This window comes from Saccopteryx bilineata, chromosome 4, assembly GCF_036850765.1.
Source record: "Saccopteryx bilineata isolate mSacBil1 chromosome 4, mSacBil1_pri_phased_curated, whole genome shotgun sequence".
Lineage (NCBI taxonomy): Eukaryota > Metazoa > Chordata > Mammalia > Chiroptera > Emballonuridae > Saccopteryx > Saccopteryx bilineata.
In genome coordinates, this window is record NC_089493.1 from 17,279,082 (window position 1) to 17,304,160 (window position 25,079).

General features: G+C 41.3%; 1 protein-coding gene and 1 non-coding gene across 7 annotated transcripts in view; one reads left to right on the forward strand and one right to left on the reverse strand.

Moving 5' to 3' along the window:
* Window positions 1–803: 803 nt before the first annotated feature.
* Window positions 804–879, forward strand: TRNAY-GUA (transfer RNA tyrosine (anticodon GUA)). Its single transcript has one exon. It is a non-coding gene; the product is annotated as a tRNA-Tyr (tRNA).
* Window positions 880–5,841: 4,962 nt separating this feature from the next.
* Window positions 5,842–25,079, reverse strand: part of FLRT2 (fibronectin leucine rich transmembrane protein 2) — a 95,947-nt gene continuing 76,709 nt past the window's right edge. For 5 of the 6 annotated variants that reach the window (XM_066272436.1, XM_066272437.1, XM_066272439.1 and 2 more), the window contains one exon: window positions 5,842–8,636. In XM_066272436.1, the coding sequence (XP_066128533.1) occupies window positions 6,260–8,242 (1,983 nt within the window). In that variant the 5' untranslated portion in view covers window positions 8,243–8,636 and the 3' untranslated portion in view covers window positions 5,842–6,259. Of the gene's footprint in view, window positions 8,637–23,203; window positions 23,277–25,079 lie in introns of those variants that run through there. The other variant, XM_066272442.1, reaches the window with a different exon arrangement.

The window sequence follows — 25,079 nt, forward strand, 5'->3', positions numbered from 1 at the left end:
TAAAAGAATAAACCTCACAAGGTTAAAAGGAAAATGCAATCATGTATGTCAAAGCATGTGGAATACAGTCTTACATATACAAAGATGCTCCATAATTGTCAGGTGCCATTTTTATGTTTTTAGTTTGATTCCCATTCTGGTGCTCAATGGGACTATAAGAGGTTGCATGTGTAATCATCAGTGGCAATTCTTACATTTTAAATGACTTGGCCTAAATTTGAAAATTTAATTCAAACTGAGTTCTGATTTTATCAATGCACTACCACTTTTTTTTCATCTATTAAATACCATGATCATCTAATATATAAGTTAGTTACATCAGCAAATTTACCAGTAAGTATGTTATGTCTCTTTTGTTACATTTGATATGCTGTTGAGTTTAACGAGAGAATGTTAAGTCATTACATGGGCCCTGAGACACTAGAATAAGTTGGAACATGTGTTTATTACACGATCTGTGAGCTCCTTAACAGTGGAGCCATGTTTTTCTCAGAGTCTTCAGTAGACCCTAAGATAGTCCTCTGCAGAAAGTGGATGAGGAGTAAATACATTGAATGAGCAAACAGATTTCTTTAGGAATATTGTGGGATAGAATGCTCAATTTGGATAAGACCGCATTTTATTCATCTATGATACCTCTGAACTCATCCAAGTGCCTGGAACAGAGCAGGAGTTTAATAAATGTATTTAAATAAATTATATTTCTCAACTAAGGGTCTGGTCTTCATAAAATAAAGTCTGTAATTCTTGATAAAAATGGCCAAAACACATGAACATTATTTAACATTAAAAAAAATCTCCCTGCCCTGGCTGGTTGGCTCAGTGGTAGAGCGTCGGCCTGTAGTGCAGGAGTCCTGGGTTCGATTCCCGGCCAGGGCACACAGAAGCGCCCATCTGCTTCTCCACCCCTCCCCCTCTCCTTCCTCTCTGTCTCTCTCTTCCCCTCCCGCAGCCAAGGCTCCATTGGAGAAAAGTTGGCCCGGGCACTGAGGATGGCTCTGTGGCCTCTGCCTCAGGCACTATAGAGTGGCTCTGGTCACAACAGAGCGACGCCCCGGATGGGCAGAGCATCGCCCCCTGGTGGGCGTGCCAGGTGGATTCCGGTCGGGTGCATGCGGGAGTCTGTCTGACTGCCTCCCCGTTTCTGGCTTTGGAAAAATACAAAAAAAAAGAGAAAAATCTCCCTAGATATCATGATTTTATTTTCTGATTCAATCTCTGTGAAATGTAGTATTATTGAAATGGCCAAAAGGGGATAAGAAAGGGGGTTCTGGAAGAACATGAGATTAATACAGAGTTCAACTTGAGCATATAAGTAAGTAATTTTCCATGAGTGCTCATTAAAAGTATAGGTGGATGAAAACAAAAAATTCTGAAATAGAAAAGGACCATGAGAATTCTTCAGGAAAACCGACATTTAAAACCAACAGAGAATAGAGGAAAAGACTACTCTGATTAGATAACTACATTGGTGTTTTCCTACATACTAAACATAGATTTCACAAATACAAAGTAATATGCTCAAGGTATGACGTATATTTAAAAGATACTTGTAGGAACAACACAATTCAGGAACTAGAACATGAAGATTTCATGTAAATCCCACCCAAGGAGACTCAAATGGTCTTAAGACACCAATGTTGTCTTCAAGATAGGAAAAACAAACAAACAAAATTCTATTGCTTCCTTCATTCCTACCCACCTCCTATATGGTCTGGAAGCATCCCTTATTTCTCTTCAACATCACAATGTTAGTTGTAACCCAATAAACTTACTCAGATAAACACAATGTGGTTTTCTTTTAAAATAAGCCTTTACTGAATATATCAACAAGGTACTGTATAGTGTAGAGTGAATTTGTAGTTAACAAAGTGTGCGACATGATAGGTCTCAGAGGATGAGTGGTGCAGAATCTTCCAGCCCCTTGCAGTCCCTTGTCAGCAAGAATGCACTAAACACAAACCAGAAGCAAATCAACATACGAGTTAAACAATAACAAATCATCAGGATTAACTTTCGGGGAAGATATACTGGTCCTCTGAGGGACACACGGTGGCTCCGCATTCACCTTGCCTCTTACAGGTTGTAAATCTGACATCCCAGATATACCTCCACAAATGCCCCCGTGCGTGTATTTGTGTGTGCGCACACATGTGTTTATATACTTCTTTGAAAATGCCTGTTGCGATGCCCTTGCTTTGTGCTCTTCTGGTGGGTGTGCTGCTAGAAAAACGAAACGTTTAGCAAAACAGTCTGATGCGTGTGTTATAACAACAGTATCAGCGTGTACACAACTATCTCCCCACAATGAGTGACAAGCATCCCCCATCGTCAGCATTGTCTTTCCATCCTGCTGAAGAAACCAGAGAAGGATGTAAATGACAAGATTAAGGCCTGGAAGGGGCGGTTCATCTGTTTTGTGTCTCTTTCCCAGTTGGGCACTCTTTGCTGCTTTGCTTTCCCACGCAGCTAGAAAGGTAAATCATGAGCAAAACCGTTATTCTCACCTTCTAAAGTGAAAGTTAATGTCTCCTTGTTATAGGTTAGAGAAAAAGAAATGTTATGAAAGAAGTCAATGGAAATTAACCACTTCACTGTCAAAAGTTGCAAATGGGCTCTGCAGCTGAGCTTTGCTGGCCAAGGGCCACACCTGCTCCCTGGGGGCTGCAACCAAGTTGCCTGTGTTTGGAATGGAAGCTCTGCTCCCATGAAGAGTGTATCCTCCTCAGTGGGGAAGGAAGTTCTGACTTCCGTGAAATGTCTAAGACCCTTACGATCGGCACTAGTAGGAAATGGAGGCGTAACATTAGCTACTTCATTTAATACTTCTTACCAGACTGGTCACATTACACTTTTTTTTTTTAATCTCGGGAAAAAATAATGTCTAATCTATTTTCAAACAACATCCAGATCATTTAAAAATGGCATTATTTCTCACAGGATAGAATGTTTTCCACTTGTTACACAAGGAAAAGAGGCAAGGGGAACACACTCCTCTTTCTGCCTTCCATCTGACGGGCCACGGCTGTGTCGGACAGTTTTGAGGAAACCTCAAGGTTTTTCAAACACATTTCTCTAGACAAGCAGGTATTAATGACAACCCTGGGCATGACTGATGGTTACTAATACCTCTACTATCATGATGATGCCTTTCCCTTTCAGAATTTCCTCTGCACAGTGGTGCCTTACTATGTGAAGTCACCTCACTTGGTCAGATAGCATTCAGCATTTAAAAGCCAGTGACTGTGGCTTTGTTCATGGACTTGGCTTGCACCTTCAACCTTGTCTTTTAGCTAAACACCTCAAAATACATAATAATGTCATCAAAACAAGCCGAATACGGAGCAGATGTGTTAACAGAAGACATTATGTTAACTAAAACTGTCAATCAAAGCCCAATCCACCATTGATGGTGGTTCAGCAGTTTTCCTAACACACGTAAGATATTACAAATCCCATGATGTGCTTTCTATCATGGTGTAGGTCAGAGTCTCAGGTACGTTATTGCAAAGGGGGGATTGGTTTTCATTTCAGCCATCCTTGTCATGTTGTACACAAGATGAAAGTAAAGCCTGCCACCAGATTCTCTCTCTTCAGAAGCACCTTCTAGCAATAGAACCTTTTCAGATCAACCTAACCATTTCACATGACTAGATCCGCAATGTACCAGTAAGCCCCAAATAGTTCTTTGAATCCTGTAAGGCATTAAAGACACCTCTCCAACCTTGGTCTTCTTGGCCCAGAGCAAAACATTTCAGCAGCCAAATATCCCACTAGGGGTTATACACACAACACAAATAAATAAGAATGATTATTTTGTGGATAAAAGAAAAAAAAATACCTCAAAAGTCAAAGTACCATCATTTTGAACACATAATTTTATCTACACAGCCAAGGGGAAGAGGGCCATTGAAGAGAATAATCCAGTTAAATACACAAAACCCCATGTCATTGTTCTGAATTTCAGGTAGCTTCCTGTCTCACTGACCACCTTCATGGACTGCCTTATTCCTTCACTGTGTGGGGGCTAGCTTTAAAAAAGCAACAGCCAATACTCACTAGCTATTCGACTACGATGGAAACCAAAATCACTGCAGAATTAATTCAAATTAATTCATAGTTAATTTTGGCCCAACTGACTGCACAGTTTCAACTCTTGTGTTTAGAACATTGTGTCTTCAGTTATATTTTCTGCTTATTTGGAGAGACAAAAGAGATTAAAACATAGAAGATGGGCTATATTATTAAAGAAAAATAAAGCTCTTACTCTAAAGAAAAACTTGCATAGCATTTTATACCTAAACTTTTACAAAGAAGACACGTCACAGTTCTATTTTGTTCCAAGTGAGTGAGAGAGAGGAAGAGAGTACAAACACAAAATGTGAGAGTAACTTTATGGGTCCATAAAATAATGGCTCGTGGTATAGGGAATGTGCCACACAGAGAGAAATGCCTCAATTTGATTTTGAAAAGAATTTTCCAAGGTTGTATATTTTAGATAATAGTTGTGATCTATAGCCCTTCTAAATCTAAATCTAAGGAATGGAAAAAGTAAGTGGTATATGCTTTCTAAAGATGACATTGCTTCAAAATTATCCAGATAGAAGCACGAACACCCTTCTCTTCTATGTGCCCTCAGCTCTGTACTCAGCTGTGCCAAGATGAGGGTAACACACCCTGGCTCTCTGACTTGTTCATTTTTCATCTGTTATCCTGTTAAAATAAGATTGATTATCCCTCCGCAATTCCCAAAGAAGAGGAACATTTCAAGATTGAAAAGAAATAACTAAAATTTCAAAAAATGGGACAGGCTCAAAGTCAATCCAAGGAGGAAACTCAATATTGTTTTTTAAAGAAAAAAAAAAAAAAAAACCCAAACATACATTATTTCGGCCAGCTTTGATCTGTTCTTTTGGAATTATTAACAGTGAAAACTATTATACATTTTAAAGTATGTAAGTGTCTATGAATATTTTGTGCAACCAAGACTGGCATCCATAATTTTCTTTCAAATTTTGAGCAGGGGGGGTGGAGAAAAACAAACAGCATAAACTCCTAATTACGAAAATATATGTGCGGTGATTGGAAGACAAGAATTTGCAAGGGGTTTAAGGTATTATTAATTCAAGCTATTTCAACATGATACTAACAAAAGCAGTTGACAGAGTATAGCAAAATCACTGATTGCTTGCTTTTGTCTAAATATAGTATCAATACTTTTGAAATAACAAGTTGCTTGAGTATATTCCACACATTGATTCCCTTCTTGGTCTAAATATCATGTTGACATAGCTGAAGTGAATCTACCCAAATAATTCTCATTATCAAAAATAATTCCATTCAATATAATCTTCCCATTATTTGTATTAGCCTCTTCTAAAAAAAGTATTCTAGAATATATCTCTGTTGAATGTGATTCAACCTGACATATAATTTGAACAGTAACACTTTTAAAGGGAATATTCCTGCTGGGACATCATACCTGTCCCTGAAGATGACGCCAATCAGACTTCGGTCTCTTAACTCTGTTATCCCATAGGGCCAGGCAAGCGCAGGGAGTGATGTTTAAGTTCCTGGTCAGAATGCCAACCCCCAAGTTTAAAGGTCTTTTCAAAATTCATCTCATTTTCTTGATTCCACCACATTGGGTTAACTTATCTCACAGGAACTGACTTCCTTGTGATGCTTTTTCCATTTCCTGTTTTAAGTCAAATCAAGGTAACTACCCCCTTTCTTCTATGTAGGAATTTTTAACTTTTCTTCCAGACTAGGAAGTATAGAAATAGCCTGAAGCTATCTGGGCCCTTCTCTGTTTGACCCTTATAATTTTTCCGACCCTGATGTGTCCATTTTCATCTGCCCTTTCATCTGACCACCAGCCCTAGGAAAGGGATTTACTCTGACAGCTTCTACAGCGAAGTGGTTAATGCGCACATCTTAAGCAAGAATCACTTGTTCTTTCGCCTTGGCGTTGGGTTCTCTTTGTACAACCCTGTACAGTACTTCAGCAACTATTTTTTTTTTTTAGGTTTTAAAAAGCAAAGAGTTACAAAACTGTTTGTAATTAACTTGAAATAGAAAAGATAGCACTTTTTTTTTAAATCCCATTATATAGTACACCGTATAAATTACAGAGTATTCAAATGCACAAATGCATCTGGGGAACATTTATCAAATGTAATTGGCGAGTCGTTCGGGCACACACGCGTGTGTTCTCAGGCGCGTCACTGTCCGCCTGTGTGACGCTGCACCCTGGCGGTCACGTGTGGCAGTGCTCCAGGTCTGGGACGCTGCTGTTGCAGTATCGCATGTTGTTGGGGATGTGACAGTCTGTGTAATTGATGCCCCCGTTTGGGGTGTAAATGGGCTGCAGTCTGAAATCTCCTTTAAGGAGCTGATCGTTATTTAAGGAGACGATCTGAAAGCTGGTTTCCGTCATCTCCAGGATGGAATTGTCCTTCTTGGTGCCCGCCTCGCAGTAGTCGTCTTTCCGCCGGCCTCGGTTGTACTTCCACTTCTGGGAGGTGTAGCGCCCCTTTTTGTGCATGTGCCAGCAGAAGACGCTGAGCAAGACCACGAGCACAAATATCACCGCGCCCCCGATCAGCCCCGCCAGCAGAAACGGGGAGCCCATGCTGTGGGACGTCGTCTGCTCATGGCTGGAAGCGGTGTTGCTGCCATTGTTCAGATAGGAGGCGTGGGTGGTCGCCTCGGAACAGATGGTATCTTCCACGGCGCGGTAGTTAAAAGCATCCAGTGGCACCAAACAGATCCGGTAGGTGGACCTGGGCTCCAGATTCACCAGGCTCAAATGCTGCTTCTCCCCACTGACTATGCGTTCCTGAACAATGCCCCCGACTAAACTGTGGCCCATTTTCACCCACGTGAGTTTGTAGGCCATCACCGTAAAGAGAGACAGCCAGCTGACTTGAATGGAAGTGTCATTCACAAAATGGACAGACAGCTGGATCCGTTCCGAAATAGGCGGAGTCACTCTTTCTCTGCCATCCCAGTCGGGAATGGTGGGGAGTTTGGAGGTGGTAGGAGTTGGGGGCGTATAGCTTTTGCTCGGGGTTGGGACAGGGAGTGTGGGCAGCTGTGTCGTGGGCGGGGCCGTCGTTGGGGCTGGGGTGAACACAGGCAGGCCGGGGGTGGTGGTGGGACACGACAGGAGGTTGAGATTCAACTCCCTGACAGCCATCCCCCGGACTTGCTCGGGACCCTGGCACATGAAACCTCGCACGTTGAGAGAGGACGGGATGTACTTGAGCCATTCCGTGACCCATTTAATACTGCAGTCACAAAACCAAGGGTTATTCCGAGCAGTGAGCTGTTTCAGGTTGGAGAGATTATCGAAGACCCCTTGAGTCAACATGCGCAGCTGATTGTTGGATATATCCAGCCGTTCCAGCTTCCGGAGGTTGGAGAAGGCTGTCAAAGGGATGTGGTTAATCTGGTTGTCCTGCAGATACAGCCGGAGCAGATGCGTCCCTGGGAGGTCAGGTGGGGGGTGGGAGAGCGAATTCCTCACCATGGAAAATTCCTTGAGCTTGCTGAGGTGGCTGAAGGTGCCCTCGGCGATGCCCTTGTTGGTCAGGAGGTTCCCGTCCACAATCAGACGCTCCAAGCTCGTGAGGTTCTGAAAGGCCATGTCTGATATGACAGCGATTCGATTTTCATCCACTCTCAGCTCCTGCAAGTCCACAGGAAGCCCAACGGGTACACTGCTCAGATGGTTCTTGGATAGAAACAACAGTTTGAGGCTAACAGCCTCCCGGAAGGCCCCGTCCTCCACTCCCACCGTGGATATCGAGTTGTCATCCAGGTGGAGCTCTTCCAGCTTCAGGAGCTGAGCCAGAGCCACCCGTGAAATGGTCTGAATGTTGTTTTCCTGCAAATGCAGAACTCGGACGTTCTTGGGGAGGTTCATGGGGAATTCATCCAGTTGGTTGCCATAAAGGTAGACCGTGTGCACCGACTGTACGTTGTGCAGTTCCGCAGGAAACCCAGCATTATTAATTTGGTTGTTGTGGAGGTAGAGTACGGTTACGCCCTCCGGGATCCCAAGAGGCACTGAGGTCAAGCTTCGCTCGTTACAGTAGACAAAGTTCCTGTCGCAGCGGCACACGCTGGGGCACGCCAGGAGTTCTGACACTTGTGAGTAGAGCCCCAGGAAAACGAGAAGCCAAGATTTCAGGAAGAAAGCCCCATGGCTGGGCCACGGTGTGGTCTGTAAGCCCATCTCTGAAGTACGGAAATAAAATATAATGCGGTAGGAGGGAAAAAAAAGAAAAAATATATATATATAGATAGCAAAACCAAAATGACTAGATGGAGTTCCGTCAAAGTCCAGAACGCCCACTCGAGGAAAAGTCCCAAAGGCTTACGGTAAAAGAAATCTTCCTGCGGTCTCTGGTCTTATCAGCCTGCGTTGCCCTCCTTGCTACTGTCTTCCATGTGCAAAAAGAAAAAGACAAGAAAATTCAATAGAGAGAATTTTCTACACAGGCAACGAATGAAGCCCAGTTATCAGCGGTCAACAGGGACTCAGGTGGGCAGGCAAAACACTCTTCCGTTTGTAGGTCAGGTCCGCGTCGGTCAGCATATGAACTTCTCGGTTAAGCTCAATCTGCAATCTGTTGTAGGAAAGTAGAGAGAGAAGAGTCAGTTAAGGGTAGTCACGGAAGAAGTGCTGACCTGACTGTACACTTTTCAGGAATGATGTGACTGAGAATAGATGACTAGGGGCAGGTGACTGACATGAAGTGATTATTTTAAGAAAACTAATTTAGTCAAGAAAGTATTCAAGAAATGAAAATGATTCAGTTATCTTCAGAACAAAACTATACTGTTACCTCTCATTATCAATGACTGCATCGTGAAATTGACAATTCCAAACAGTACGTACTATTGTATATCTAAATAGATAGGCATACAACTGAATCAAATAATGAGATCACCCATAAATCCAAATGGTCCAAGTCTTGTTTCATGATCAAATAAGTGACCGAGGAAGGAATAAAATTTATGGAAATACAATGTGAAACCTTTTCAGCTTATATAAATAAATAAACAAATGCAAAAAGGGGACTGACAAAGTCATTTGAAATGGTGCAGCTTTTTGCCTTGGCTGGGTAGCTCAGTTAGTTAGAATGTTATCCCAATGCTCCAGGGTTGTGGGTTCGATCACAGGTCAGGGCACATAAAAGTATCAACTAATGAATACATAAATAAGTAACAACAAATTGATTTCTCTCTCTCTCTCTCTCTTTCTCCTTTCTTTCTCTCTAAAATCAATTAAAAAGAAATAAGTAGGTAGATAAAAAGATGCAGCCCTTTGACCTGACCCCATGACAAAGCACTATAAATTAAACTTAAGTCACAGACACACGTGTGAAGGCAGACAGGAGAATTTCCTTCCCCACTTCTTGCCTCCTCTCATCTTTTGTCTTCCTCCAAAATAGCTAATAACCGAGTTACCAAGTAAAATGACCAAACTCTAGTCCGGGACACATTTCCACGTATCCCCTCTTTTGGAACCTCCAGGTGTCCGTGAGATGTGCCACTGTGATCCCTTTGAGAGTTGCAATGCTCGTGATTGAGAATACATTATTTCTTAAAAACACGACCTTCTTTCTTCCCATCTGTGAATGTGTACTGCTTTTAAAGGAGGACTTCAGTACACTTTGAAATGACAGAAGACACGGTTGCAGAAGGAAAGGCAACCCACAGATCGTAATCACGGCTTTAAGCTCCAGTACGCGTTCCATCTGCTTTTAGCTCAGAGAGGCAAAGAAGTTAATTGAGAGGTGCCAGATTTGATTTTTCTACAAAATAAGCTGACATGACAGGACATGGAAAGCTATCAGTCTCTTAATTCTCACCAAGAGCCAGAAATTGAAACAAGTTATATCAAAAAGCACAGAGGAACTATTTAAAATTGTTCCCTTAGCTATCTTTAGAAACATAATTAAAAAAGAAAAAAAAACCGTAAGTGCTATTTAAGTGTCAAGAATATTATAAATTTGCTCTACAATTTAAAAGATTGTGAACCATCTAAAAAAAAATACCTTGGAAGACCAAAAACCAATAAAATTCATTACTTATTTTTCAGAAACCTTTTTTAAAAAAGAGGAGTAGACATCTCCAGGCAAAAACAGATCACGTGATACTTTGTAAAAAATCAAACATTATTTAATTTGTTAAAATTGCAAATATATAGTTTGCCAATGAATAAAACCATCCCTTCCAGCAAAATTCCTCTATGCTTAAAGAATAATTTATAGTATAGAAAAAGAAAATGAGTTCAAGCCATAAGTTTGGAATCATCCTTAGCTCAGGTTTCAAATTTTTAAACCATTTTAATGTTCCCTAATAGTTTTCTACTCAAGCTCATCATCCTTGGTCCAGGAGCATGAGCTTGACCTCAAAATTTGATGGAAACACAGAATCAACATGTTAGCAAGAGCATCAGGGATGCACATTAAAATTTGAGAAACATGGCCCTAAACAGTTCCATCTTATTTAGTTGTGCAAATGTTTTCATTAACTACATGTAAATTAAGTGTAAGAGCAGGTCAAATGACTTTTTCGAGAAAAAGTCATAAGGCATAAGGCACACTAACCACTTCTCTCCCCAAGAGACAGTCTAAAATTACATCTGACATGTAAGTGACATTTTATAAGTGGAGCAGTGCAATGACTATGTATGTCTCCTGACCTCGGTGGACTTTGAAAGGTGTTTAGAAAAGCCTTTGAATGACAAGCGCTAATGGCTGGCAGAATTCATTTGTAATCAAAGGAGTCCACTTTTACAAAGCATGATTTATTTACGAAGAAAAAACAATTTCATGCTGTTAGCATCTTATTTTTTAAAAAAAATAAAATAAATGGAAAAGAAAGGTTACAAAAAATGAGACCTAGAATATTTTTGAGTATTCCACAAGCATCTCCCAAGTGTGACAGAATCACCCAGAAAATAAAGTTGCCTAAGGGGGAAAACAGCTGCTCCAGGGTCTCTAAGTAAGTTCCTACAGAAAAAGAATAGATGCTTACCTGTGCTAAAATGCCAAATTTAGGGCCTGGAAACAAGAAGCCAATACTTGAGGATGACAGAATTTACTTGGAAAACTTCTAAGGTAACTGCCTTCAGACAACAATCACTGGGAGCTAACGGGGGACACAGGTATGGACCTGGGACTCTCATGATGTACCCACACTGTAAATTCTTCCACTTGCCTGAGCTGTGACTCTGGTGGAAGAGGAAGGCTCCGGCCTGAACCCTTGCGGGTGTACTGAGTGATGGGTGCGTCTTTTCTAATCACGTGAGAAGAGGACATGGTCCTGAAGAGGACTCCTCATAGGACTACGTGGGACAAAATTACTGTTCATCCACCTTCCTAGAAGAAAAGTCTCATCAAGATCACAGTGTGTTGATCAGCAACGACAAGGGCAATTTGGAATGACAACAGACACTCAAGGTTTTCTTTGAGTTTCCTGAGAATCCCTCAAAAGAACCGCACAGTAGATTCGCCCTTGGATCAACAACAGCTGACCTGTCACGTCGGACAAAAACTGGATCTGTGTTCAAAATCACACAAGTGTAAAATTACAAACACGGAGACAAGAAACATTTAATTTCAGTAACCTACAGTTTCCTCTGTATTTTCAGCTCTAATTCCTACTGAATAACAAAGGCAGAAATCTTTTTAGACCTTAAGCTGGAAACTGTATTTATAGAGAAAATAGTCCACAGGAGAAGTCAATACACTGGGCCCTGAGTTCTAATCCTACTTCTGACTGCCATTTGCTAGAGGACTTGGATTAATTAATCTGTTAGGTCTCAGTCTTCCCACATGAAAAATGAGACTAAGCCCTGGCCGGCTGGCTCAGTGGTAGACCATGAGCCCAGCGTGTGAATGTCCTGGGTTTGATTCCCAACCAGGGCACACAGGAGAAGTACCTATCTGCTTCCTCCCCTCCCCCTTTTGCTTGTCTCTCTCTTTCTCTCTCTCTCTTCTCCTCCCCTCCTGCAGCCATGCCTCAACAAGAATGAGTTGGTCAAGGTGCTGAGGATGGCTCCATGGCCTTCACCTCAAAAGCTAAAAAAAAAAAAATGGCTCTGGTTGTAATGGAGCATTGCCCCCTTGTGGGCTTGCCAGGTGGATCTCAGTTGGGGTGCATGGGGGAGTCTGTCTCTGTCTCCCCTTCTCTAACTAAATTTTTAAAAAAAAGAAAGAAAAATGAGAGTAATAGTATTTCCTAACTCACAGCATTCTTGAGAGGATTAAGTGGAATGATATGGTGAAAAGTTGGTATAGTTGCCTGACCCATGGCAAAAAAGCGTAATAATTTTAAATGATTGTTCTATGTAGTTGTTACTATTAGTGCTACCCAAAAAGGTAAACTGCGACAGAAAAAGCAAAAGAATATCACCTTTGACCTGTCAATATCTGTGCCTTTTTACCTACCCCAAGATTTCTCAACCTCAGAACTACTGACCCTTTGAGCTACATGATTCTTCTGTGTGGGGTTGTCCGAAGCACCCAGACATGTCTTCAAACACTGCCATGTTATATAGTCCTTAGGATGGCAAAACCTCCTCCACCTTAAGACCACTGGCTTGCCCCACCTCCTATGAGCCCTAGAAGGTTAACATGATGATTCTGATTTTACACAGAAAATAGAACGTAAGTTTCTAATAAATGGAACCTAAAAACTTTCCTTGCCATATGGACATGGAAAATGCAGTATGTTTTTCATCCATTTCTTCCACCAATATTTACTGGGCACTAGAATGAGGATACCGTCTTTTGCGGAGCTGATGTGGTTTTCCGCTTCATGAGGTTTAAATTTTAGTGAGGGGAATAAAACTGAATATGCCAGGAATTACGGTACTGTGTCAAGAACGCTAACCTAGCCCATGAGGCACCAAGAAAAGCATTGAAGGAGAACGACTCTCTCTGTGACTATCTGAAGGGTAAGAAGGTATAAGCCAGGGGGGACTCCTGAATTCTTCACATAGATCCAAGCTGGTCAGATTGTGGCTCTAGAGGCAAAACACAGTCCAGCAGAGAAAAGAAACAAAATTTGAACTTCTCCCCAACTTTGCTCCTGTCCAGCAGAGAAAAGAAACAAAATTTGAACTTCTCCCCAACTTTGCTCCTCACTGAAGTAGTCTAGTTTCCAGAGGATCATAAAGAAGCCTGTGCTTCAACATCACTAGCCATTTTGTTTGTAAGTCTCTAACAGCTAGGAATAAAAAAAGATTCTGCTTTACAAGACGAATTTTAAATATTGAGAGCAAAAGTAATGGTTCTTCTTTTTTGCTTTCTGATTTGTTTGAACGCTGAATTGACTACACGCCCCCTCCAGGAAACTGGCCATTATGAAGGACGGCTTCATGGAAGGCACTCAGTAAAAACAAGAAATTTTTATTTAAAAGCATAAAACATGGTTTCAAAAGCCTGAGTGTAAATCAGCAAGAAACTAATGCTTGTTGGAGACAGCAAGCCCTGGGCCTGCCAGTCTATTAATGATGACAGAAACAGCAGAAGTTTTTCCAGACTACTTTTCTCTGAGACTCAAAGCACACAAATCACAGAAAAGCTTTCTGCAGAGTGTCTCTTCCTTAGTGCTGCCTAAGAAGGCTTTTCTTTTTGTTTTTTTTTTTTAATTGTAAGATCCTCTATTCCAGGAGCACTTAATAAACTCAGACTATACAAATCATAGTTCAGAAAATAGGAACTGTCAATAAAGACTGTCGATTGCATAATATAATGATACTAGAACAGACCTAATAAAATCGCAATGGTTTTGGCATTGACTGGATTGGGACAAGACAGCCCAAGGCAGAAAGTGATACAAACAGGAAAGCTCCCACGATGAGGGATCCTCCCAGAAGCGCTTCCCTGGGTCCATCAGACTTAGAGCTTCCGCAGGCAGGCAGTTTGCGCTTAAAATCAGACACACGCAGGTGCAGGACCCATGGGCCTCACTGCATTGCACGTGTCTTTGTTACAATCTGGAAATACTAAAGCAATTGTAGATCTTCGGCACATTTCCATATTCCTGAAGGTAGGTTATAAATACTGTGCATACAACAATCAGGAGAGTTCTATCAGTAGTTGGCCAATATGTGAGGCTTACCAGAGGAATTTGGGGGGAAAATATAACAATAGCCTTCCCCTAACTTGAAATCATCTTTCCCTTTCATTCACTGAACCTCAACCAAGCCCCTTACAGGTTCTTATTAGACAAATATTTTTTCGTCTAAAACAAAGAAAGAGAAAGGAAGAGAAAGAGAAGGAGGGAAGGAGGGAAAGAAGGGAGGAAGGAAACACTTTATTTAACCAGTTGACAATTTCCTGGCTCCAGGCCGTCTAGAACTGAACACATTAAAATTGAACAACAAAAAAAGCTATTCTCCTGGCAAACATAAAACTCTCCAACACATTTGAAGAGTTGTTCTCCCAAGATTTCCAATGCAGTTGGTTCAAATAATAGGGATAAGTGTAGAACAAACGACCAGTGTTACAAACTCAAAAGCGTAAACTTTGAAGACACACTCACTACTGCCGCAGGCTACTCAAAATCTCTCAATCCACCTGGGAGCTCACACTGACCATCCTTTGGGTCCATTAAAATCTGCATAATCTATATTACAGACTGGGTCTTCAGTGTGTGCAATAAACCCAGTGGTGAACAAACACTAATAGAGAAGAATTTTATTGAGACAGCACCAGTAAAATTAAAGGAAAAATAAATAAAAAAGCCATGTCCCAGCATGTACCTGGAGTAGGGAAGGAAAGAATAGATTAAATCATCTTGCCTCTCCCTCTTTCCCTTTCTTTCTTTTTTTGGAAGGTAAATTATGCTGGCATAGAACAGAAATTTGAACTTAATGTTTAGACAATTATTGATAATTCAAAAACAAACAAACAAACGAAGAAATAAGTAACTACACTCACATGATTCATCCGTAGGCTCCTGTGCCATTTCCAACCTGATTTCAGATGCAGCTAAATATTCAAATATCTATTGAGCGTTAGTGATTGCTAGTAGTGTGAAATACACACAGGATATGAAGAATAAGATGTTATTATCTTTGATTTACAAAGGAAGAAACAACCTGGGAGAAATCTGTGACTTAATCAACTTCAAATAGTAACAAATCTTAGAAGTGGAATTACAACTCAGTTCTCCTGGTTTTGAAAAAAAAAAACAAACCAGTCTTTCCACTGAATCACATTTCTCCCTTTTCAGTTTAGAGCTCACAATTTATCATTTTACAAATTCTGCCAACACCCCAGTTTCCCTGGCTTTCTGTTTTTTTGTTTTTTTTTTTACTTCACCTATCAGGCAAACATCTCCCACCCAAACACAGCCCGATCTCCCCTCTGCCAGGGTTTCAGATTCCCACTAGAGAAAGTCATTTAACAAGACAGACTAGCTCTACCTGGAATTAAAAATCTGCAGCTTAGAGTGAGACCTCCCCCTACCTAGCACTCTTATTCTACTTTCTCTAGAAAATTCCCACTCCCCCGTTCCTCAAAGTTGGTGTCAATCTTTTCTCTTAGACCACTAAACCTTCCCCCTTCACTCTCAGTAGACAATCTGATTTTTTTTAAAAAAAAACTAAAGGTATTGGGGTGACATTGGTTTATAAAACAATACAATTTTCAAGTTTACAACTCAACAAAAAGTCATCTGCACATTGCATTGTATGCCCATCGCCTCAAGCAAAGTTTCTTCCCTTCCCCCCGTACCCCCCTGTCCATCCCCAATGAGTCTCCATCTCCCTTTCCTTATGGCTCCTACTACCATGCTCTCTGTGACTATGCGTCATGTACCTGTGTTTTTTAGCTAATGCTTTCACCTTCTTTCATCTACAGCCCCCTCCCGCCACCCCTCTGACAGCTAGACAGCCTGGTTTGAATCTGCAGATAACTAGGAGACATCAGACAGCATCTCCCATGTCTTTCTGTTTCAAAACATATGAGTCTACCTGCATCCGCACCCACATTCCTCTCCTTAGAGGTTGATTACATGAGTTCTTCCTTGGAGTCCTTTCTTTACAGACTTCTGCAGAACATAATTCTCTATCTCCTCCTTTGCTGTATGCACAACCTCCTGCTCTCAAACTGGATCCACTTGTAAACTTTCTACAATATTTTCTACTTAAATATAATCCCTTTGGACCAAAATCTTACCCCCTGGCTGTTGACACTCTTCTCTCCTTACTTTTAGTCAAATTCACCCCCCCCCCAAATAGTTCATCATCAATACCTCTGTTTTCTCATCTCCCACCCATCACCATCACCACCCACACTGGTTCCTACCCTACTTTCTCACAAGCACCTCTCACTGATGTCAGCAGTCAACATCAGGTTGCCAAATCCACAGGGCTTTGCCTGTCTTCCTCCTATTTGGGTTTATAGCACCATTTCGATTTGTTGTGCATGCTCTTCTTAAAGCATCAGCATTTCTTGGTTGTGTTGACATCTTAGTGTGCTGGTTTTCCTTCTATTCCATTTGCTATTTCTTATTCTGTAGGCTCTCTTTCTTCAATTCTAGCCATTCAGTATGAGTTCAGTAAGCTTGGGTCCAGTGACTGGTCTTATATCCTTCTATAGGAAATGGCTTCCAAGCTTTCAGCTTAAATTATCATCTTATGCCAATGAATTGTACACTTTAATCTCCAGCCTAGGCTGTCCTCTCAGCTCCTTACCTGTACATTCCAACACCCACTTGATTTATTCACTTTGGTGTTTCAAGATCACTTCCAATTTAGTATGTATAATTTTAGATAATTTTCAGAACTTTACATGCACTGACTCATAACAAAGCCATGCATTTTCTACTGTAATTACTCCCGAAGAAGGAATGGGTGCCCCATGTTAAGTCGCGTCTCTTGGGCCAATGAGGAGATAAGAGCCAGAGATGGGATTTGAACTTGGATGTGAACTGGAGAGCCTCGCTCCTAACTCACGTCATCCTGACTCCCTGAAAGCTCTGTGCAGCCAGAGACAGCATTTTTCCAACTGCTTTCACCCACTGTTATTTCTCCTGAGCCTACAGCAGCTTGTGGCAGGATTCCAGAAGTTCACAGAATAAATGAACGTATCAAAAACGACTTTCAGATGATTACTTTGCTGGAAAAGACCATCTGTAAAAACACTTCAAAATCTTCAGTCTGAGGTTCCATAAGGAATCATCAAGGTAATATCTCAGAACAGACTACAAGGGGTTTTAGCCTACTCTAACCCATTCAGAGACATTGAGGGGTAAAGAAATGGATGAATAGTCCCCGAATACAAAGAAGCTCGATGACCTTACAAAAAGGTGTAGAACATGCAACTGGAAAATAATTGCAATTATGACAGTACCATTCTTGTTTTACAAATCATATCAAATTCTGTGTCCTCATTTATTTATTTTTTTCTGAATTGAGAAGCAGAGAGGCAGAGAGACTCCAGCATGCCCCCAACTGGGATCTACCAGCATCCCACCAAGGAGCGATGCTCTGCTCATCTGGAGCATTGCTCCATTGCAACCAGAGCCATTCTAGGGCCTGAGGTAGATGTCATGGAGCCATCCTCAGAGCCCAGGCCAACTTTGCTCCAATAGAGCCTTGGCTGTGGAAGGTGAAGAGAGAGATAGAAAGAAAGAAGAGAAGGAAGGGTGGAGACAGATGGATGCTTCTCTTGTGTACCCTGACGGGGAATCAAACCTAGGAGTTCCATACGCTGGGCCAATGCTCTACAACTGAGCCAACCAGCCAAGGTCATGTGTCCTTATTGACCCACAGTAGTGCTGACATGGGTCATTCTGACCCACTGTTACAAACCTCATTTGCTGAAAGGCATGTCTGATCATACCAGATACATAACACTGCAGTTCTGTGATGGTTATGACCTGAATTCAGTCAAGTCTTTAAGATCTATCACACAAAAACTACATGTTTTTTGCTCATATAATACCAACAACTTATATATTTATATAGAGTCAGTGTGACAGTGAACTGTGTTTTAGTTGCATATACTTTACCGCTCCACAGGGTTAGAATCAATACAAAACAAGCCAGCATCTTTCAGAGCTATGGAAATGCTTATGCACTAATCACAAAAGTATATGCACCCCTATGTTCACTGCCACATTATTTACAACAGCCAAGATTTGAAAACAGTGCAAGTGCCCATCAGTGGATGACTGGATAAAAAAGCTACGGTACATTAACACAATAGACTACCACTCAACTGTAAAAAAGAATGAACTCGTGCGTTTTGCAACAGCATGAATGGACCCAGGGAGTATTATGTTAAGTGAAATAAGCCAGAGAAAGATAAGTACTGTATAATTTCATCTATACATGGAATCTAATGAACAGATTAACAGACCAAATAGAAACAGACTCATAGCCCTGGCCGGTTGGCTCAGTGATGGAGCGTCGGCCTGGCATGCAGAAGTCCCGGGTTCGATTTTCGGCCAGGGCACACAGGAGAAGCGCCCATCTGCTTCTCCACCCCTCCCCCTCTCTTTCCGCTCTGTCTCTCTCTTCCCCTCCCGCAGCGAGGCTCCATTGGAGCAAAGATGGCCCGGGCACTGGGGATGGCTCCTTGGCCTCTGCCCCAGGCGCTAGAGTGGCTCTGGTCACGACAGAGCGACACCCCGGAGGGGCAGAGCATCGCCCCCTGGTGGGCGTGCTGGGTGGATCCCGGTCGGGCGCATGCGGGAGTCTGTCTGACTGTCTCTCCCCGTTGCCAGCTTCAGAAAAATACAAAAAATAAAAATAAATAAATAAACAGACTCATAGAGACAGAAAGAAGACTGACTGATGTCTGATGTCAGAGGGGAGGGAGGTTGGGGAGCTGGGTGAAAAGATAAAGAAATTAAGCAAAAAGAGTAAACCCTTATAGACACAAATAAAAGCATGGGGATTAACAGGGAGAAGGAGGTGGTCAGCTTGAACAGAATTAAAGGGGGATAAATGGTGATGGAGGGAGACTTGACTGGAGGTGGTAAACACACAATACAATATACAGATGATGTATGCATATTGTGCACCTGAAACCTGTATCATTTTATTAACCAATGTCACCGCAATATTTCAGTAAAAATTTTATATATGTATATATATGTGTATATATATATATATGAGCAAAAAGAAAGGCTTGTGAAAAATATATATAAACTGGATCCCAAAATATAAACATGGCCTACTTCCATAATTTCCCACCAATATATTGCATCCTATATGTAATATACATAATGGTAATGAAAAAAGTCAGGTGTCTCCTTCATGACAAGAATACAGATTTGACTCAGTGACATGGATTAGCACCTTGAATGCAATTACACAGAGTATTTCCAGGTGAGTTACATGGTTCTGAGTCTAAAATATGAAAAATGTATTGCTTAAATCTATTTTGGTATCACTGGGAAGGTTCTGAATGTAAGTACTATAACATTTCTCATTGAATAAATGAGTTTTATAGTGCATCTTTTTGTCTTCAGAACACCTGTCATGCCGACGTGCCAGGCTATGTTCAGGGACTATTTCTGGATGTCGAGGATAAAAGGGGGCAAAACAAACAGGGAAAAAATGATTATTTCTTATCTTTGACCCTCTCTTTCTCTCAAGGACATTTCTCCCCCTAAAATATGATCCCATGTGGGTCAAAATAAAATCAAGTGATTTCCAAGACATAACATAAAACCTTAGATGAGAAGGTTCAGTAACATATTCAGTGTAGCTACACAGAGCACTCAGGAATAATTCAATGGAAAATAGTGAAAAGTTAGATTTTTTAAAACTACCGTTAAAATAAATCTATGCTGGTGGTCTTTTTCATTTGAATAAATTTTGGAATATGTTCCCCAAATATAGAGGGGTTTAAACATACAAGGAGGCCCCTTTAAAGTTTAATACACAGACAGAACACTGCTTTCATTTATGGCTAGCTCAGGTTTCAAACTTTACTGCAAATGCAAGATGCTTGTATTATCTTAACAATATATCTGTTTCTAAAAAAAACAAAAAAGCAGTTAAACACACACACACACACACAATCAGGAGAACATCATTTTTCTTTTCTGTAAGGAAAGCAAGGTGCAGTGTGAGTCAGTCCACACCTCCCAGGCCCCTGTGCACATAGCTGCCACCAGAGGGAGGCAACACAGCTGAAAGAGGGTCCCATCACACACACACTCACACTGAAATGCACACACACTCTGTCTCTTTCACACACATACACACAAATACTCACACTCAAGTCACATGAGAAGACAGTCTTGACTGGCTTTTCATCTTTGTCTCAGCTACTTGATGGCAATCCAGAAAAAGAGTTCTAATCATGCTCTGGCCAGATAGCTCAGTGAGTTGGTGAGAACATTGTCCAGATTTGTACAGATTGTGGGTTCGATCCCAGGTCAGAGCATGTACAGGAACAGATTGATGCGTCTGTCTATCTCTCTCTCTATCTCTCTTCTTTTCTCACTAAAATCAATGAGCAAATAAAAAAAAAGAACATATTTTTTTAAAAAGTTAAATCTTCACTTGTAAATAAAACTAATAACTGAAATATTAGAGAGTAATGTAAAATCTGGGAGGATAAAAAATTTAATAGATTGAGACTAAAAAAGGCAGCATCATGTTTGAGATCAGATTGGATTACTTATTCCTTCCTTAGCTAAAACTACAACTGACTGAAATGCAGGCCCCCAGTGCTCAGGAGTATTGGAGCGGGTGTAGCAATGTTCACCCCCTAAAGTATTAATGGAAGTAGCAGATCTGCTCTTTTAAAACATTCAAGAAGAAACAGGTCATGGAAAAAAGACACATGAGTGGGCAATTACTTAATGTGATGTGAATTCCCAATTTGCTTCTGTTGTCTCTAAAATCTTTCTCACCAGTTTCTGAATCTTAAAATTTTATAATAATAATCCAATTCCTTTGGATTAGAATGCCATCCTCTCTATACAGGCAAATATTCTTGGCAGACATTCTATCTATATATCAAGTGAATTGTATCTACCATTCCCAAACGCTAGTACTTCACATTCATTCGTTCATCAAACACTTGCTAAAAGGCCACTTTGGACCTGATACAATGCAAGGTCCTTGTGATGCAAGGTGAACAAGACAGATAAAGACCCTGCAGTCAGAAAGGAGATGTTTAGAAAACAAGACAGAAAAAAAATTTATTAAATAAAAACTACAAACTTGAGATAAGAAATATTAATATTAGGAACCATGTCATGAAAGACATAATGAAGTGTAACAATATTCGGAGGCTGTGGGTGTGGGTTAGATATGGTGGTCATGGACGGCATCATGGACAATGGGATTCCCAGAGAATGAGTAGTGTTACTGGGGGATCCAAGACAAAGGAAGGGTGCATGAGAGGAGAGAGGCTAATGCAATAGTCAGGCCTAAGTAACAGCAGGTGCAAAGGTGTAAGGGGAGAAGAGCCTGCCCTCTTCCAGGAAAGATCAACATGGATGGAGACATCCTATACAAAATGGGTTAACTGGAGGACCAAGGATATGAAGGGCCCAGTCAAGCAAAGGCTTGTGGCTTTGGCAAATCACTAGAATTTTATTCTAAGGTCAATGGAAAGCTTACACTTACATGGACTAGAGCCAGGAGGGTATGGAGAGTGAAGATAAAGATCAAAAAGAACCACCAAATCTATACAGCAAAAGTTGAAATCTATACGGGTGGGAAAGTCTGATGAACTTGAACAAGAAATGTCATCAAGAAAAGGAGCTTGGGGAGGAAAAGTGAGCTCCAAACTTCTTCTGCCAGAATTTTCCCTTCAAATGTCCTGTTCATAGAGCCTCCCTAATATACCCCCCCACACACACACACATGCATTTATACCAGATGTTGAAAATTCTCTTTTGAAATACATGATGTATGAATAATAACTAAATAAATGAAATGCAGCTTGACTAAACAAGAACTTTGGTGTCAAGGTGAGACACCCATGCTGGGTAAAGACAGCCACGTCATTAATTAGAAGGGTCTCTCCCCTCCCACCAGGAGCACTGAAGCCTGCCACCCTGCTTAGCATCATGCCCCTTCCACAGGAAAGGCAGACCACCTGCTGTTTCCTAGCAAGCAAATTGGTCCCTACCTATAAATTATTCTATGTGGTGAAGAAAAGCTTCTTCTTCTTTTTTTTTTTTTCCTGAAGCTATAAGCACAGCCTGGTAAGCAACCATAGATAATTTGAAAGGCAGCTTTTAGTGACCCTAATGACAAAAACGTTACAAGTGCAGTGCAGGGGCTGACAAGGCTGCATCGTTCATGAGCATCTGAGCTGTCTGACCTGAGCACAGGGGTTGCCCAGGCTCAGTGCCAGTGAGGGGGCCCTCACTCGAGAGGTTCAGGAACTCACACATTACCTATGTCTACCTGAAACCTGTTCACAGATTTCTAGACCCAAGACTCCTCACAAGTAGTGAGGTACTCTTTTGGGGGAGTCATGGGTGCAGGACTTAGTGAAGTACATTTCTAGGTGAAGCAAACCCCCCCCCACGCCCCGCTTTAGCTACCTCTGGACGTGGTAAAGCCCCAGGCCTGGGACTTTCTCAGAATGTTCTGTCTTCCTAACTCTCCTGCTCATGCCTCAGGGAAATCGGAGAATGGGAGTAATCTCAAAAGTAGTGGGAGCTCCTTCAGGAGCTGAAACTGACCACAGTACCACGCTCAGAGCAATGACCCACACCCTCCCATCAAGACAAGTCATATCCTCGTGGTACGACAGTCTGAAGCCTGGGGCGCCCCTCCTGGGCTATGCTCTATGTAGACAGGTTCCAAAATTTCTGCCACTAATCACCTCCCAGTGTCTGGGTGGACTTCTCCACTGGGCCCTTCCCCCAAGGTGATGGCACCTCTATGCCCGGTCATCTAGGGGAAGAAGTGTGCAGATCTGGTGTGTGTGTGTGCAAGGCCGCTTTGGGTGTCAAGATGGTTTGGGACCAATTCTCTCTGTGCTGCCACTTTCCATGCAGAACTTGGTAGAGTTTGAGAATTCTGAAGTCAGTCCTACCTGGCCTTCCACAACACTTAGAAAGGCAGATCAGTCACAGGAAAACTGTACATACTTTTTAAACAATTTGTTGATATGATTTAGAACTTTTGATAGATCAGGGCCATGGTAGGCCTCTCTCTAGCTCGTGCCCAAGGCCTACAAACCTCTGGGCAGGCTCCTGATGGCAGTAGCTCTTCACGTGATGCGTTACTGAATCAATAAAAACATCGCCATTGAATTTTATTTCCTAAGCATATCTTCAGTCTGAAAAAAATATAAAAGTTTTAAGAGGCTTATTAGTAACTCATAAGTATTGGTAGAATTGCTAATTTCCCAAATTTAGCAAAATTATTCATTCATTCATTCACTGTTCAATGCATACTATTATATATGACAGGTAGTAAACTATTATAAACTGAATTGTATTCTCCAAAACTTATTTGCTGATATCCCAATCCTCAGTGTCTCTTATTGTGACCCTACATAGATACAGGATCTTTAAAGAGGTTACTAAATTAAAATCAGGTCATTCAGATGGGCCCTAATCCAATCTGACTGGTGTCCTTATAAAAATACAGAGATAGATGCTTACTTCAATAGTTCATTATAAAGTGGAAAAGAAAATATGCCACAGAAGACTCGGTGATAAAGCAATGGCTCACTTATATCCAATATTCATAGCAGGACTGTAGAGTAAACTTGATTGTAAAAAGAGGAAGAGTTTGCCGTCTGGACACCCACTTTGGACCTCATTTCAGCCTAGCAGCCTCTGAAGAAGCATGTCTCATTCCTGGAGTTCAATATCTTTCCCCGGGTGCCACGGTCATACCCCTAGCAGTTTCAAGAACCCTTTCACCCCCTACTTTTCAGACTAATAAATAATGATTTCATATTATCAATGACAATCCATTAACAAAAAATAAAAGCTACTAAGTGGTTATTAAGAATAGTAGTAATGACTGATTCTAATCACTTTCTCAGACTCTAAAAATCATTGATGTGCTTCAATCCTTTCTTGGGTTCTCCAAGTCAACAACTCCCAAATCTAAGTGTCTTCTCAGAGAGATAACATCCATGGGTGGAGAAAGCAGACTTCCAGGTCAACACTTGCTCAACCTTGTGTTATAAAGAGCCAACCCCACTCTGATAGTGGTGTAATGCCTTGTGTAAAGAGATATCATCTGAAATCCAACAGATTAAACATTCTCAACAAGGGTGATATCATCCCCACAGGGTAAAAATGGGGACTCAGGGAACAGAGAAGCAATTCTTAGATATTATAAGAGTTTATGGCCTTCCAAGTGGTCACAGTCTATAAATACATACACAATATATCTGCTGTATTAAAATGTCATAAGCAAAGAGGGGCTTTAGGTGAAAAAAAATAAGCAACCTCCTTACAGGAGTCAATAATGAAAAAGGTTTTAGAGACACTGCCATAGCTGATGAAGCAAAGAAGAAAAATAGCAGCAAACATGCGCTGAGTGAAACTACACAATACACAAAGCCACATGCTGAGATCTGCCAGCTCATCTCACTCTCATGGCAACCCAATGGGATAGACATTATTATCGTATAACCATTTTAGTGATATAGAAATGGAGTTATAAAGTGTTTAAGTAATTTTCCCAAGATTACAGAGCTTAGATATATAGTAGCTGGCACATCTGTAACAGAAGCTTTCTTACCAATATTCTACTTGATCAATATTTTGATCAATATACCAGAAAGCGCTGCGCTCTCATGCCCTAGTGAAATACACAGACCATACCCCTAATGTTCCAGCTGTTGGGCGCTGCTAAGATATTCTCCTGGTACCTTCACACATATTCTTGACCATCAAGCTCTATGCTTACCAAGAGATACAAACTATATTATGCCGATGACACTTGTGCACTGTAATTATATAGTAAGAACACATAAATTGGAAAGCAGTAAAATAAGAGTAAAAAAGAAGAGTTACTGCAATGAAAACCTAGTTGGATGGTTTAGGAAAACATTAATGGCAAATCAGTGACATTGCTGGTGGGGGGTGGGGTA